Source organism: Rattus norvegicus, chromosome 14 (assembly GCF_021556685.1).
Source record: "Rattus norvegicus strain SHRSP/BbbUtx chromosome 14, alternate assembly SHRSP_T2T, whole genome shotgun sequence".
Taxonomy (NCBI): domain Eukaryota; kingdom Metazoa; phylum Chordata; class Mammalia; order Rodentia; family Muridae; genus Rattus; species Rattus norvegicus.
In genome coordinates this window covers 83,970,807-83,986,935 of record NC_141547.1, presented here as the reverse complement: position 1 = coordinate 83,986,935, position 16,129 = coordinate 83,970,807, and the positions used below count along the sequence as shown (strand labels likewise).

Here is a 16,129-nt window from a genome sequence, read left to right as displayed (position 1 = left end):
CAAGGGCAGATGCCAGCTGGCTCCAAGGGCAAAGCAATGATGGTGAGTAGACAGTGCTGGCTAGGAGCCGCTCAGTTGGTAGCCCGCGCTGTCAGCCTTCCTGCTGTTTCCTGTCCTCGAGTTGTTTCCAGACTCTTGCAAAGAATCTTCTCAGACTGTTCTGGACCCTTACATCCTTGTGATTGATATTCCCTGGTCAACTCTTGAGCTCAAATACTTTCCAAGGCTGCCCACTGCCTGCAAGATTTTAGCGTGTGTAGATCCAGGCTTCCTCGAACCTGTCTTGGGAACCTGTAAACCCTTGCTGAGCTGTGCAGCCTGGGCCTGGTCATAGGTTATGGGAACAGGGAGTGGCTGAATTAAGATCCCTGAAGACCAGAGAATTGGCTCAGCAGGTAAGAGCGCTGGCCACACAAACCTGTGATTCAAATTCAATCTCAGAAGTCACGTAAAAAGCTAGACGTAGGGGACTAGAGGAGATATAGCTCAGCCATTGGAAGCACTGGCTATTCTTCTCCAGAAGACCCAAGTTCAAGTCCCAGCATCCAGATGGCAGCTCATAACCATCTATCACTCCAATACCAGGGGACTCGATGCTCTCTTCTGGTCTCTTTGGGGACCAGGCATGTATGATGTGGTGCATGGACATACATACAGCCAAAAATTCACATACATAAAAGTAAAGAAAAAAGACGGATGTGGTGAACCCCGAGTGTGGTAACAGCACTCGTACAGGAAGATGGAAGAAGGGACAGGAGAGGCAGCCTGAAGCCAGCCAGCCTGGAGAACTCTCCAGGCAGAGGCAAGAAGAAAGACCCCACCTCAGAAGGGAAGAAAACCAACCTGTAGGCATAATGTGCGTTCATTGTAAGGTTATCCTTGTGCTATTCAAATGCTGACTTCTGTACCCTCAAATCTTGTTTCAATCCAGACACAGCACTGTAATACGTATATCAAGAATCTCCAGGGGTTGGGGATTTAGCTCAGTGGTAGAGCGTTTGCCTAGTAAGCGCAAGGCCCTGGGTTCGGTCCCCAGCTCCAAAAAAAAGAAAAGAAAAAAAAAAACCCAGAATCTCCAGTCTCAGGTTTATGTAAACAATTCTTATCATTTATTCTCTGCCTTGACGGTAAATGCTGATCACCCAATGGCTGGGCAGAAGAGAGAATAGGGTGGGATATCTGCCGGCCAGGGAGAGAGGGGAGAGAGAGAGAGAGGGGGGGGGGGGGGGGGGGGAGGGGAGGTGAGGGAGGGAGGTTCGGATGTGATGAATCTGAGGGTGAGAGGGTCCAGGAAGACACCATGAGAATAAACACCTGAAGGCCGGAGAGTCTGATCAATAATACCAAGTCTCATGATTCACGGCTGGGAGGCAGCCAGATTAGCAAAGGGTGGTTTCAGATCATTTAGCTGCTCAGCTATTGAGGTGTTAGCTTGAAAGAAATCTTGGTTTCTCTGTGTGGTTATTGGGGACTAGCATGAGAAATATAGCTGCTGAATTAATTCACTGCTTACACTTATATTAAAAATAATTCATTTTATACCTACTCTTGAAAGTTGTCCTCTGATCTTCACATAAGCATGTTCGTATGTGTATACAAGTGCGCGCACACACACACACACACACACACACACACACACACACACACACACATTCCAAAAAACAAAAACCAAACCCTAGCCTTTCTAGTCTCCATCTGGGAGACCTGGCAGACGGCTTCCCTTTTGAGGCCTGTTTCCTCTCACGTGGGAGGTAGAACCTTAAGGACTGCATTGCCCCTCCCACAGTGGTAGGGCAGCGATGCCACAGTGTTTATGGTGTGCCTAGCCCAGGCCTACCAGGTTGGCCTCTTCGCTATATTGTAGTAGCCAAGAAATTAACAGACACAGGATGGAGAGACGGCTTAGCCATTAAGAACTCTTACTGCTCTTGCCGAGGACGCAGCCACACGGTGCGTCACAAACATCTGTAACTCCAGTTCCAAGGGATGCAACGTCCTCTCTTGGCCTCTGTGGGTACCAGGTATATGTGGGGTGGACAGACACACATGCAAGCAGAAATACTTATAAAAAAGTCTAAACAGATTTTAAAAAAATTAAACGGGGGCTCCTTGCCAAGTCTCCAGGGAGCAGCATGAATTAGCATATTCGATCCACTGGGTGAGGGCTGAGAGCTGTGAGGACTATGCAGCTGAATCCTCTAAGTGTCTCCTGTGTGCTGTGACCTCGGAGGCCTGATCATGGTCTCTTGATTGTCACCTGTGTTCCCTGGCAATCTTGCATCTCCAACACTAGTTAAATCTCAGGCATTCCTGGGCAGGCCTCATCTTACCCTGAGCAACTGAATCCCCTTCACTTCCCTGTCCTTGGTGTCTGCACAGATCCGGATCCTTCTTGGGCAGGCCTCCAGCGGCAGTGGCCGAGACCAGCCAGCCTCTGACAGCGATTCCATGTGATGTCTGATTGCTTAATGAAACCTTCCTTTCCAACTGGGCCTTCCTAGGAGACCCCCTCCCTCCAGGCTGTGGTAAAGTGGAAACTGTAAAACTGTATCCTGCCCAGCTTCCCGTTTTCCCCTTCCTCTGGCTCTCTGTTCACAGAATGATTTTGATTATAAATTGAATCAGCATTAGAACAGTGTTTAGAATCAAGGAGGTAACGAACCCCCCTAACCCATGTTAAGCAAATACTTTTGATTTCCCATCTCAGGTGCCAACTAGAGAGAAACAGGAAGCTCAGGGGTTGCGGGTATAGACTTTGGAGGTTGGCTCACCCCTCTGAATTCTGCCTTGGCCACTTTGCATCCTTAAGGAGAGGATTGGGCTGCTGCTGTGGCTACTTGAATTTGCTGTGTAAATGAGGCTGGCCTCGAACTCACAGAGATCTAACAGTCTGTCTCCTAAGTGCTGGGACTAAGGGTGTGTGCCATCACCCCTGGCCTATTGCTTTTACTTGGACGGTGGGGACCAGAACTCAGGTTTTATGTTTAGGCGGCATCCACTTTACCAGCCAGTCCACCTCTCCACCTCTTGGCTCCTGGCCTTCAGTCCACTGCTCTTTTGACACCCCCCCCCCCATCCTCCTTTGTAGACGCATTAGCATCTACAGGTATGAGCAGGCCTGAGAATCCGAGTGAAAGAACCAGAAGCAAGTGAACCAGAATGTGAGAGGGGAACAGGACTGAGTCTGTGTGTAAACGTTAAAAAGACCATACTGGAGTCGTCAGGAATCAGGGTTCAGCAACCAGGAGGCTACTTTTGTGTTTGGCTCTTGTTATGGAGTAGTGGGGGTGGGGAGCCATAATTACCTCCTTGGAATGGCAGAACACTTTAACGGACGTGTCACAGTGATGGGTGATGAATGTCTTGCAGTTGGGAAAAATTGGTGTCAAAACGTCCTTTTTTGGAAAACCAGAACTTAGTGCCTGTCACTTTAGTCATTCTGACCACAGCAAGTAAACGGATGGAAACTGTCTGGGAGAGCCCCACAGAAATTCAACTCAAATCCTCACAACTTGTGAGGGGTACAGGGGAAGACACGGGGTCTGCCGGGGGTTTAATAAGCTGAGGGCTTACCTGGGTAAAACCCTCTCACTCGGTGGTGGTAGAGAATTTTTTCTGTGTGATACGAAGGCAAAACTCTCCTGGCTGTTTTGGGGACTTATCGCTCCCTCACATCCTGCTCATAACACAGGTAAGCAGAAGGTCCTGTCACCTGCACCAATCTTTTTTTTTCTTTTTTTTTTTTCGGAGCTGGGGACCGAACCCAGGGCCTTTCGCTTGCTAGGCAAGCGCCCTACCACTGAACTAAATCCCCAACCCCTGCACCAATCTTTAAAAAAAACACCGTGTAGGTATTTTGCCTGCATGTATGTCTGTGCACATGCACCCCACATACGCAGTGCACATCAGAGGTCAGAGAGGGCTTCTGAGCCTCGAGACTGGAGTTGCAGAGCCCCACCTCAGGGGTGTCAGAGATTGAACCAGGGTCCTTTAGAACAGCCAGCGCTTTTGACTGTCGAGCTATTGCTCCGGTCCCAGAATCAACTTTTCAACCTTGGTCAGGGCTGCAGAGCTGCAGCAACCACCATTGGCTTCTGCCAGGACCCTCTTGTTGCTATATATCCAAGAGTCTTGGTAAGAGGGGAGGCCAGGGCTGGCTTAGCAGCTGGTTACGGATCCCAGCCCACCCTTCCTCCCATGGGTCCCTGGAATCCTGGCTCCTTCTAGAAAGTTAAAGGTGGGGTTGTTCCAGCCTACCTTGTTTACCTGAGCCTCTTCTTCCTCTTCAGTGCTCTCCTGCAGCCTGACTCCTCTCTGTATCCCCCACTACTGTGAGCCAAGCTATGCTGAACCCCATGGTCTCAGGTGACCTCCTGCTGCTGCGCAAGACATAGCCTTGGCTTCTCCAGTCCTTCTGCTCTTAGCTCTTTCTGCTTCTCCAACATATTTCACTTAATGTCCAATGTGCCCTTTGTACTGTGACGTCCAGGAGGGCAGAGGTGGGCCTTATGCACACATGCTGACACTAAGAGGGGCATGCTCTAATAGAGGTGCTTGTCTCCACTCTTGGCTTCTCCGTAGTGGATGGATGTTGGCTATTTGGGGCTGGTCCCTGGGACAGGCTGAGCTTGTGGTCAGAGCTCTCCCAGGCTTCAGTGCCATTCAGACTCTGATCAGGACACAACAACCTTTTCTCCTTCTCTCTAAGGAGAGGTTTCATGCCTACAATCCTAGAATGCAGGAGGCTGAGGCAGGAGGATCTTAAATTTGATCCTGTCTCCCAAGACAACATAAGGACCTGGAGAGATGGTCGGAGGTTAGGAATGCGCACTGCTCTTGCAGATGACCCAGGTCCATCTGCCAGCACCCACGTCAGGGAGCTCATAATGGCATTTAATTCCAGTCCAGGGGATCCAGCTTCCTCGGGTCTGCACAGGCACCTGCACACATGTGGTACATATAAACTCACACACACACACAACTAAAGAAAGGTTTTAAAAAGTTCTTGAAAGCATTTTCAGTAGGCTGAACAGTAGACTAGACAAACGTCTTGGAAGTGGAGACAGAGCAGAGAGGGAGGGGGAAGGGATGAGGAGAGGGGGAAGGGGAAAGGAAGAGGGTAACCCAGTTCTAGCTCTGTGGGACCGTATCCCATGTTCTTGGGAATTCCAGCAGCCTAGTGTGTCCAAGCACCCTGTGATGTAAGTACTAGCCTGTCTTCCTTGATTGCAGTGGGGAGAGATAGTATGGCACGTGGCTTCAAGAGTCAGGCTTCAGGAGCCATCCCTGGGACTGATCCTAATTGTGGTCCCGCACTATATGACCTTGGGCCTCTCTACCTCAGTCTTCTCACCTGGTTTGACACTGCAAGATTACAGCAAGGACTGCAGGGAAACACACAGGAAACTGGCGCGAGTGAGACTCCAGAAACCTGTTTATTGCCAACAGCAGGGATCATGGTCCTCCCACTACCATCACGCATACAGTTCCTGCCACACTTGGTCTGTGTGCAAAAAGGAGCCTTAACGTTCTCACAAACAAGGCCTTACACTACGTTCACGCATTCTGCCTCTAGGTTTGTTCTTCAGAGAGATTTGGTTTCTCTTTATTTACAGACAGGGTCTCATACAGCTTGGGCTATCCTTGAAATGTCTTTACCTCCCAAGAAATAAGTGTGTGCCACCACGTCTAACTCTGATTTTATTTCTCGGCACTGTTACTGAATCTGACCTCCTGGTAGGGCAGTGACATGCAGGCTTGGGCCAACTGTTTCCTCCTGCAGCCTCAGCTGGGGCAGCATGACAAGGACATGCATCCACTACTAAGACACCATGGGCAGACTGCCTGCTCTGCCCTTCTCCACAGGCTCTTAGGTCTCTTATAATCCATTTCTGGTTCTGTCTCACTGGAGCACAAAAGCTCTGGTGGCTGACCATTCATAGACGTGGTATGATGACACTTGGGTCTGGTATCCTTTTAGAGGTACAAGATTTTAAAAGTTTCCTCAGGGCCAAGAGTGGTGGTGCATGCCTTTAATCCCAGCAGAGGCAGGTGGATCTCTGTGAGTTGGAGGCTAAGTTAGTCTACAAAGTCCAGGACAGCCAGGGCTATGACACAGAGAAACCCTTCTCAAAAAAATAAATAAATAAAAAAGTTTCTCCAGAAACATCTATGATGGTTACATTTTCTGTAGGGCACAGAAAAGGCACTTGGAAAATACCCGCATAGGCCGGCAGGGGTGTGGGTCTAGGGACCAAATGGTTCACCCATCCAAAACTCTTGGGCTGCTAATCTTAAATTTGGAATCCCCTGGGGACTTCCTTTATGTAAATAGTCCGGGGACAAACCTAAGCCTTGTGCATATCAGGCAAGTGTTCTCCTACTGAGCAACAGCCTCAGAATTCATCCTTCAGGACTTCACCAACGCTGAGGCTAAAGGAACGGGGTAACGGGAATGCTCGAACTGGTTCGCCTGAAAGGGTGTCCTGGAGGGATGAAAGACACAGCAACGGCTCCTCAGGGGCAGTATGTTTGCTCTGGCCCAGTGTGCAAGGAAACAGGAGACAGCGATGTCCTTTCAGCCAGACTGCTCCTGGGAAACATGGGTGGTCCTCTGGGTGGCTGAAGGAACAGACAGCCCAGAGCAGATGTGGCTGCTCCAAGGAAGAGCAGCAGGCAAGGCGGACGCAGGCCAGGAGCTCCCAAGCCCACTTGCCTTGCATCAGACACTGCAGCTTGGTCTGAGTTTAGTCAGGGAGAAGAGACAGGACTGTGCCACTGGTAAGTGCGTCTAGGAGGAAACAGTTTTCCTGCTGTCTGTCAGTATGGCTAACTGCCAGATCTCAGCTAATTCAGCAGCCCTAGGGCAGGATCCATCCCACCCTGTACCTGCTCTGTATCTCAAATGCTCCCAGAGGCCAGCCAGGCACAGAGGGATGGCATTTGGTTCCACTTGCGCAGGCTGGCCTAATAGAACAATCCATCAAGTACCTGTCTGCCTGCTGGCCCTAACTACAAGCAAATCAATGATCCTGGCATCTAAAAGATCTGTTGGTAAGATTCCAGGCCCTGCTGGATCAGGATCAGCCCAGCAAGGACCCCACTGTCAATCCCCTGCACAGCAGTTAAACCCAGGAGACCTGTTAGCTGATTCCCACTGCAGAGTGGGCCACACGAGGAAAGGGCTCTGGAAGCCAGCCTAGTCCTCGCTCAACAGGGTTTGGCAGCAAACCTTCACTTCTTTCTAGCGGCTTGCAGTCTCTACATTGGGAGGGTAGTGGCTAATAGTACATTTATAACTATGACACTCTGAAACTGGCCAAGTGTCCTTGTGCCAGTTGCGACACAGGGGTTGACATAATCTACATGGATCTAGAGCCTATACTGCCAGGGGTTGACAGCTTCTAAGACCTGCTCTGTCACTTCCTTCCTGTGGCCTAAAAACACTCTCAGCTCCCACATCCCACTCCCCTCCTGTGTCCTGTAACTGACAAGACCCCCTGAGGAGGAGGCACAGGAGGTAACAACAGAAGGGACGTTAGGCCTCACAATGGCCACTTCCTTCCACAGCCACAGAGGTCACACACACAGCAAGGCAGAACAGCATTAGGAGGTGACCCAAGCGGGCCAGCATAGAAAGTCAACAGAGCACGGGACACTGGCTTCTTGTCTTTCAGGTGTTGGTGTCCCGGAAGAAGGACAGAGGGAGAAGGCTGGAGCATGTCAGGGAGCACTGTTGGAAGGTCAGAAACTTTATTCATGGGCCTTTCGTTGCTTCTGAATATACAGGTCTCCTGCCATCCAGGACTTCTGGAGGTGGTGCCTTGCTGCCCGAGATGAGAGACACTTTGGTTCTGCAGCCCCATCCTTCCCACCAGCACAGCTGGGAGAGAGCCTGCTCGATGGCACTGGGTTCCCGCACCAAGGGATAAGGCACTGTGTGTTTGACAAGAAGGCGCTCACGGCTGGCTGGTAGGTGAGGTGTGATGGTGGTCTTGAGGGGCCTCCCTGGTCCAGGCAGCTTGTGGCCTCAGGATGGGATCATGCCTTTGTTTCTCTTTCGGTCAGCCATGGTTCTACGGCTGTGGTTGGCTCTGGCTGCCTTGTTGGCCTCTTTCTTCCTGCGCTCCTGGGTTGTTTCTCGGCTTTGCCCATGGCCCCGGGGTCCACCTGTCACTGCAGTGGAGTTCTCAGGTCGATACCTAAGGGAGTAACGTCCATGATGGAGAGAGATCTGCTGGAAGAGGCTCTGACTGGAAGACCCCCATAGCCCATCCCCACGGCTTCCACTGAGGACACACCCTGGCCAGGTCTAGATAGGAAGGGAAACAGAACCCAGTCCCAAGCCTGATTTTCTCCTGAGCCTCACCTCCAGATGGGCCCACCACCATCTGTGGGTAAGAACTGTTAGTGGGCTGAATGGTAGGTTCCTTCCCTCTGTCACACAGACACCCCCCACCCTGCGCCCCAAATAGGCAGTGCTCATATTTTATATGTCAGGTCCTAACTTAGTGGTCCCCAATAGCCATATCTGCTTACAGAGCTGACCGAGGGTCAGTCTCTGGGGTCTGCTCAGTGCATTACTGTCAAGGGGATGAATGGAAGAAGTCAGAATAGCTTTGCTCTTTGACCAACAACCTGTGACTCCCTGTGACCTTCAGAATGAAATCAAACGTCTCTTGGGGCGATCTCACCTATACCCAGAGCCTAGGTTGCATTTACCCTTGGCCCATTTGGCCAGTTTCTCCATTAAGAAAAAGAGGGAGCCTGAAAGTCATGTCAGGGGTCCCTGATAAAGACCCTCTCCAACAGACTTGTGCTTCCTGGGGCTTAGCTCAAGTGCCCAGTGTCCCTACCATGACGCTATGGCACTAAGGTGTGTTATGTGCCTGCTCCTATGAGATAGCTGTGCATGCACTCCAATGCCGAGTGACAGACAGACTCACACTGTCTGTCAGCACTGATCATGAGTGGTAAAGGGCTCAGCCCTTTATTTCCTTGTTTTTGGCCAGGCGCTCACCACGTGCCCTCTGACCCAGAGACACACTTGCCTTTGCCATGTGCATACTGGGATGGATCACAGCTCACATTGTGATCTGGGCTGTATTCATGTGCTACATTACCCACACTGGTTTTGAAATCCTGGTATCAAATGATTCTCTCGTTTCAGCCCACGTGGCTGAGACTACAGGCACATACTTCATCTTTAGGTCCACTTAATGCTGTGTGACCTTTGCTAAGTTATTTATTGTCTCCGGGACAGCAGGGAGGATGATACTGTATTAATAGTTACTTCCTAGAACAGATGGTAGCTAAGGAACTACCCCAAATGGCCCATGGTTTCCCGCATGGCTCTCCTGATGGGTCTCCTCCAGGTGAATTAGCCCCTCCAATGCTCACCCTTTCCTGGCGAGGAAGGCTATGCGCCTAGCTTCAGCCTTTTCCCTCAGCACTGCAGGATCCTGAATGAAATGGTCTGGCTGTGGAAGGAAGAGAAGACAGCATTTCAGTCATGAGCTTCCCTTCCCCTAGGCTGTGTGGGGCCATGCCGGAAGGGATCCTGATGTGCCCACAGAGAGTATGGACTGCAACAGCAGGCAGGGTGGGCACTTGGGATGGAGCTGGTCACCATCTGAAGCTTCCTTTAAGGAAGGAGCTGGAGGGATGTGGGGTAGGCTGTTGGGGTGAAAGGCCCTCAGGGGGTACAACATGGGAGTATGGTATTGGCTGAGAGGCTAACGGGAAAGGACACAAAGGGCCAGGAAGCCAAGTGAGGCCCTTGGAGGCATGCTTGTCCCGAGACTCTGGGAGGTCAGGCCTCACTCTGTGCCACAGCAGGGGCTGTGAGAGAGCTGCTCTTGAGCTCTCTATGCCCAGAGTCCACGTTGAGGGCCTGTACAGGGGAAAGCTGGGACCTCAGGAAACTAGCAGGCTCTGACAGAGAATGTATCTTAAAAACAGACAACAACAAAAACTTGTAAAGGACTAGAATTAGTGACATGGAAAGATGGTGGCGTCATATTAACTGTGGATTAAGCCCAGGGTGGCCAAAGAGGAGGTGTGGCAGTAGAGGGCTCCCGGTGGCAGGGCGTGCTCTTCTCAACACTCAGGCCACTTCCCGCCAGGCCCTCTACACAGCCAGGTAAACATCCCAGTTTGTTCCCTGTTGGGCTGCTAAGGACTGCAGAGTGCTTGGCTACTGCCTCAGTTGGAGCAAGATCACTTCATCTGTTTTCTATGTTGAGTTTCAAGTTAAGATTGCAGCAGCAAAAAAGTTTAGCTGCTAAAACTGATTTTTCAGACCTACAGGATCTAGCTGGTTCCAGAGCCTCAGACCTCTAAACCAAGTCTTTTCTGATTTTTAAGAACTGCCATCTGGGTCCCACAGCCAATAGCTGCCTTCCTTTTCCTAGACTGTATAACACCTAATGAGCTCAGCTGCTCACAGACCCAGGCTCTAATTTGTCCCCTGAGAGACCCCTGGGCAGTGGAGGTGAGATCAAAGCCAGCAGCTCTCCAAATGGTCTGTACTTAAAAGGACCCTCCCCAAACCAGCAGTTGTGTTAGGGCTCCAGGGTCAGAAGCAGAGAGAAGGGAGGCCCAGAGCTTCTAATTTGCCCTTCAGACTGCCCTTCTTTTATCTGCCATCTGCCTAGGACATACCTTGGGGGCCTCCTCTTCAACCTCATCCTCTTCATCACACTCCTCCTCCTGCCCTTCCACAGGCATTTTGGTTCTCAGCACCTGAGGGATGGTGAAGGGCCTGAGGGTTGGAAAAGAGAGAAAGATCAAAGACTGAGTCTACTTGGAGAGTGGCCTCCTGCCTCAGGGAGAAGGCTGGGGAGGCCCTGCTTGGGAAGCTAGGGACCCCACAGGGCTTTTCGAGCAGGCGTCTCTTTAGTTCCCAGATTCTTCAAAGAGAGGTCCCATAGCCTGCTGTGGAGAGGACAGGGGGGCTGAGCCTGAGCCCTAGGGATCTCCAGTCTGCGTTCATCAGGAAGTCCTGCTTTGATCTGCAAAAGGGGAATCTCTACAAGATTCTGCCGAGGAAAATGTTCTGTGCTTCCTAAAAAACTTGCAAAATGACTTGCCAAGACCAAATAAACGTTTCCTGATTCACTGTGGGCTGAGTTGAAGGAGCGGGAGCTGGGGGTGGCGGTGGGGTTGGGCAGCCCACTGGGCTCGGGTCCTGGCCATCTTTGCCCTTCCCAGGTAGTCCGCCTTACAGCTCACCTGCGGCTGATGAGCTCGTCATCAGAGTCAGCATCATTGGCGCCCACCTGGTTGCCATCGTATGTGTCATCATACTCGTCCTCATAGTCATCAGCCTGGTATTCTCCTGGCTGCAGTGGGACCTACAATAGCACACTTGTGGGTCAGAGAAGCAGGGTGGACGGCTGGATTTCCCACACCCAGCAGAGGCCCAGGCTGGGAGCCTACCTCCTCCACTATCACACTGTACTTCTGGTAGCGCTGCCACTGTGCCACCACAGCCTGCTTGTCATTCACCAGGCTCCTCACGGTCTCCTCCTTCCTGGAGCCAAGGACAGCAGGGAGAGAGGGAGGACACCATCAGGTCAGGAAGACTGTGGCAGGCAAAAGGCCCAGAGAGAGGCTGGGTTCTCTTTGTTATACCTTGGGTCACGCTGAGGCTACAGCAGTTTTGTACTAGGCCCAGGAAAGACCCAAGCTGTCTTGGGCAAGGCAAGAGGGGTCTGCCTTCTTCCTCTCACCCCCTTCACTATGGCAGCTTCTAAATCTTGTTCTACAGTGCAGCTTCTGAGAGCACCGTGGGAGGAGGAAAGTCTGGTAGTCCAACCGCCATAAGTGAGGACAGATGGGTGCAGTGGAGGGGGAGGGACACACCCGGCTCACACTGAACTGTACATCAGTGTCAGCAGGGTCTCGGATCTCTTGACCATGGCTTTGCAAACCTGTAGAGAAACTTGGCTTGTCAGCCACATACACGGGCCTGTGGAATGTGGTTTTAGCCCTGCAGGGGAAAATCAATTAGAGATGCCAAGCAAGAAATTCTGCTTAGCAATGAAATCTGGTTTCTGGAATGTATCAAGAGGAGAGGGTCCAACAAAACAAGAAGACACACACAGCCATGCAGATTCTGCATAGCCCTTCTAATAACTGGGTGGGTAGCAGGCATCTGAGTCTGTAGGGCTGTCTGGGAGCCTGGGACAGGTTGGGACTGTAGCCTCAGTGTGGTCAGTAGGGTTTTGCTGCCCCATGGCAATCTTTATTAAGGGCCTACTATGTGCTAGGTAGCATTCTGAGGCTTGAAGGGAAGAAATTCAGAAATGGGTAAGATATGTATCAGCTCTCATAGTGGAGCTGTGGGTAAAAGGCACAAATACGCCGAATGGAGGTGGGCCTACGTCTGAGAGAGACTGAAGTGAGCCCTGACTCTGGTGCTCAGCATGGGTCTGGAGGCAGAAATGAGGAAACTCCATGGCAAGAGAGTATTTATTGTACCAGGAGCCCCACAATGGGACAGAAAGGATGTTGTATTTGATTTAGATCTGAAAAAAACCTTAGGTAAACAGGAATCTTAGCTGGCAATAGTGACTCATGCCTACAATCCTAGCAGGAGAACTGCTAAGCATTAAAGGCAGCCTAGGCTACAGAGATCCCTATCTCAAATACACACAGTCATAGTTGGGCATGGTGGCACATGCCTATGACCCTAGAATGAAGGAAGAGGGTCAGGAGTTCAAGGTTCTCCACAGCTACAGGGCAGCTTTGGTTACAAGAGCCCTTGTCTTAAAACAACTACAAACAAGCAAACACACCACTCCAGGATTGGGACTGTGGATCTGTGACAGTGGCCTTGGCACTGCACTGGCTCTCTTTGCCAGGTTGGGATGGGGTAAAAAGTGAAAGGGGTCTAAGCTTATCCAGGAAGCTGGTGCATGGCTCAGTTGGGCCAAGGGCTAAGAACCACAAGTGTCCTCCATCAACTGGCAGCCGCCCGAGGCGTCTGATTTCTCTCACTCCAGTGAGGCAGTTCTTGTGTGTCGGGTAGTCTCTAGTTAAACAGCTCTTTGCAGAGCCTGATGTAGAAGTCACCCTCTATGGACCGGACCTAGGCCGTGGGACACAACAGGCAGCAGAGCCAGGAACCCAGGCAGTCTGTCTAGGGCACTGCACTTTGATCTTGACTAGATCTGCAGCCAAGGAGAGAAAAGAAGTACAAGCAGCTAGGAAAGACCGGTCTGTGGCCAGGCCTCACCCGATTCTAGAAACAGGCAGCAGGGGCTTCAGAGACTGCCTTTGGAATCTTACAAAGCGGCAGTAAGCCCAGGAACACGTCAGCCCTTTTCTCTCCTCATCTACTCACCCCTATTCTGTAAAGCCCAGTGCAAACAGGTCCTTATGGCCTACAGAGACAGCACCCCTCCCCCCCACCTTTTTCTAGGTGAGGAAGCAACAGCACTCAGAAAGGCAGAGAGCTGGTCCAGAGTCGTAAGCTTCTAAAGGAAGGGCCAGGTCCCCTGACTCTACATTTACTAAGCTGTGTGATCATAGCAAGTCTCTGGCCATTAAACCATAGTTCTGTGCTTGCTGTGGTGGTGCACACCTGCTAGCACTGGCGGGGCCGGGGATGGTTGAGAGCACTGGTTGCTCTTGTAGAAGGCCAGGGTTCAATTCCCACCACTCTAATAGTGGCTCACAACCATCTATAATAAAAAACACAAGATGGGGCTAGGTGGAGGGTGAGCCCAGCATTAAGGCAGCAGAGTCAGGGGGATTTCTGAGTTTCAGGTCCGCCTGATCTACACAGTGAGCTCCAGGCCAGCCAGGGCTACACAGTGAGACCTTGTCTTAAACCATCGACCCCTGACTCCAAACTGAACCCCTTAGCTCCTGCTTTCAGCACTCATCTCGGGTGGGCTGGGAATGAAGAGAGATGATGCAGGAGCTGCGCGCAATGGCGCACTAACCTCACATGCCACCATCGCAGTGCATGGGACACAGGAGGGAGGGGACAAGGTCAGGGCAGCTTTGGCTACTGAGTGAGTTCAAAGGTACCTGAGTTACACGATCTGTAACTCAGAAAAAAAAAAAGCACAAAAACAAAGAAGACACACAAGACAGACAGGGCCTGCGTTTGCTGCACTCAGCACACTGAGTCGGTTTCCTGTGTTTCCGTTCTGCACACTAGCGTACTCTCCGACTCTCCAAGAGGCAGACCGTCTGCCATAGAACCTTTGTTGAGGGGGACTCTCGTTATCGTCCAGGTTTCTACAGAGCAGTTCTAAGGCATTAGAGAAGCACATGGTATATGCACGGCTCCCTTCACTAGCTGTGACATACGGGTGGCAAGGTGCTTGACAGTCAATCCAAGTACCCTCTAGTCTGGACTTCTTCTAACAAACTCCATCTTCTTTTTATTATCATTGTTGTTGTTGTTATTATTATTTTTATTTGCTTATTTTGAAACAAAACCTCACGATGTAGCCCAGGCTGGCCTCACGCCCTAAAGCCCACGTGTCCCATGTGCTGGGGTTGTGAGCCAGGCCCAGCTGCTGAGACTCAGGTTGGATCATCCACTTTTACACTCCGTATCAGAGCGCCAAAGGCTGGCCCAGCTCTGCGATGACGCATGAGCAAAGTGTGGAAGCTTCTGGGCAAGTTTTGCTGTTCTCTAAAAGAGAGATAAGGGCTGGAGCGTGTGCCATCAGTAAAGCACTCGCCAGGCATGTGCAAGGCCCTGGATTTGACAAGCGTCACTAAAAACAAATACAGATAAACAAGAATGCAGGTCTGGACTCCCTCTTGGCATTATGGTTTCTAGTAGCCAGAGTCCAAATAGCTGAATCTCCCCCATATTCCCCTAAGAACCCCTAAGCCAGAGTCCCAGGAGACAGAAAAGATCCACCTTGTGCTTGTTACCAAATAAAAACCACAGGGTAAGCAAGCCTCACCTCTGCCCCTCCTTAGCTGTAAGAACAGTGCAGACCCCACTTGTTACCCACGCTGTCAAGCACATTCAACAGAGTCACTGCATATGTGTGTACACAGGTGTGAGGTGTTGTGTGCCGATTAGTTCTCCCCCTGCCACCTGAACGCAGGGCCCTCGCCCTTCTACCTCGCCCTGACCTGGACAGGTTGAACTCCAAGTGCACCTGCTTGTTTGATGATCTGTCTTTCCCATGGTCTCTGCCCTTTGTTGGCAAAGCCAGGGTACCCTGCTCACCTTGTTTTCCTGGTGCCTCACACAGGATCTCGTGCTAGTAAAGCACTTAATAAATATTTGCTAAGTGGATAAATACTGAACACATGAACGAAGGTTTTGCCTCTTTACAATCCTTGCCCCTGGGCTGCCCAGCAGAGTGGGACTGGTAAACACCCATCATCCAGTCTCTGCTGGCAGCCAGAGTGCTACAGAATTAGGACATAACCTTCAGGACCCCTGGCTGCTTCAGCCCTTCTGATGACCCTGAGGGCTGAGAGCAACCCACTGGCAAATGCTCACAGGTGACCTACGACTGGGTGGGTGGGGATGAGGAGTGACTCAGGCGAATCTACAGATGAACATCAAAGGGAAAACCTACGTCTAGAGATGCTAAGTAATGTGGAGGACCCGGCCAGTTAGGCTCCCTGTGCTTTCTGCTGGTCTTGGAGACCATTTGACCCTTCCACACCAGCTACCAGGAGGGAGCTGCTGGAGGAGGGGAAGGATCCAGGGAAGCCACAATCTGAGTCACTGAGCAATGTGCCAGGCTTCCTGTCTAGCCAGCCAGATGGCTTCAGAGTGCCCCTGGGCCTTAGGCACAGCTTCTTCAGGCAGCACACAGCCCCAGGGCACAAGACTGACTGCCCGCTTCCCTTCTTGCACTCTGCTGCCTCTAACACTATGTTGGGGACAGCACAGGCTGCACTTGAGCAGAACCCCCGAATTTCTGGGTTCTAAGAGTCAATGTGGCTAGGGAACTTTGAAGCAGAATGATTAACTCTTCCTGCCCCCATTCTTTACCTGGTAGACATTCTTTCTGCCGTCACCATTGATTTCAGTTTCTTCCCAGGAAAAACAGTTCCAAAGCCCAGTACTTTATTCCTTCATTTTTGAGACAGGGTCTCACTTAGATTGAGATGGAACTCACTAGGAAGCCATGAA

The 16,129-nt window shown here is 51.2% G+C and overlaps 1 protein-coding gene and 1 non-coding gene across 3 annotated transcripts in view; one reads left to right on the top strand and one right to left on the bottom strand.

Annotated features, from left to right (window-relative positions):
* The first annotated feature begins 970 nt into the window (after window positions 1-970).
* Trnat-agu19 (transfer RNA threonine (anticodon AGU) 19) lies at window positions 971-1,043 on the top strand. The gene has a single exon. It is a non-coding gene; the product is annotated as a tRNA-Thr (tRNA).
* A 4,373-nt stretch (window positions 1,044-5,416) lies between these two features.
* The window catches only part of Ascc2 (activating signal cointegrator 1 complex subunit 2), a 44,280-nt gene continuing 33,567 nt past the window's right edge, over window positions 5,417-16,129 (bottom strand). Inside the window, exons 15-19 of one of the 2 annotated variants that reach the window (XM_087584102.1) lie at window positions 11,440-11,533; window positions 11,233-11,354; window positions 10,663-10,762; window positions 9,400-9,479; window positions 5,417-8,201 (exon numbers count right to left, since the gene is read on the bottom strand). In XM_087584102.1, the coding sequence (XP_087440228.1) occupies window positions 8,030-8,201; window positions 9,400-9,479; window positions 10,663-10,762; window positions 11,233-11,354; window positions 11,440-11,533 (568 nt within the window). In that variant the 3' untranslated portion in view covers window positions 5,417-8,029. The remainder of the gene's footprint in view (window positions 8,202-9,399; window positions 9,480-10,662; window positions 10,763-11,232; window positions 11,355-11,439; window positions 11,534-16,129) is intronic. The other variant, NM_001109091.1, reaches the window with a different exon arrangement.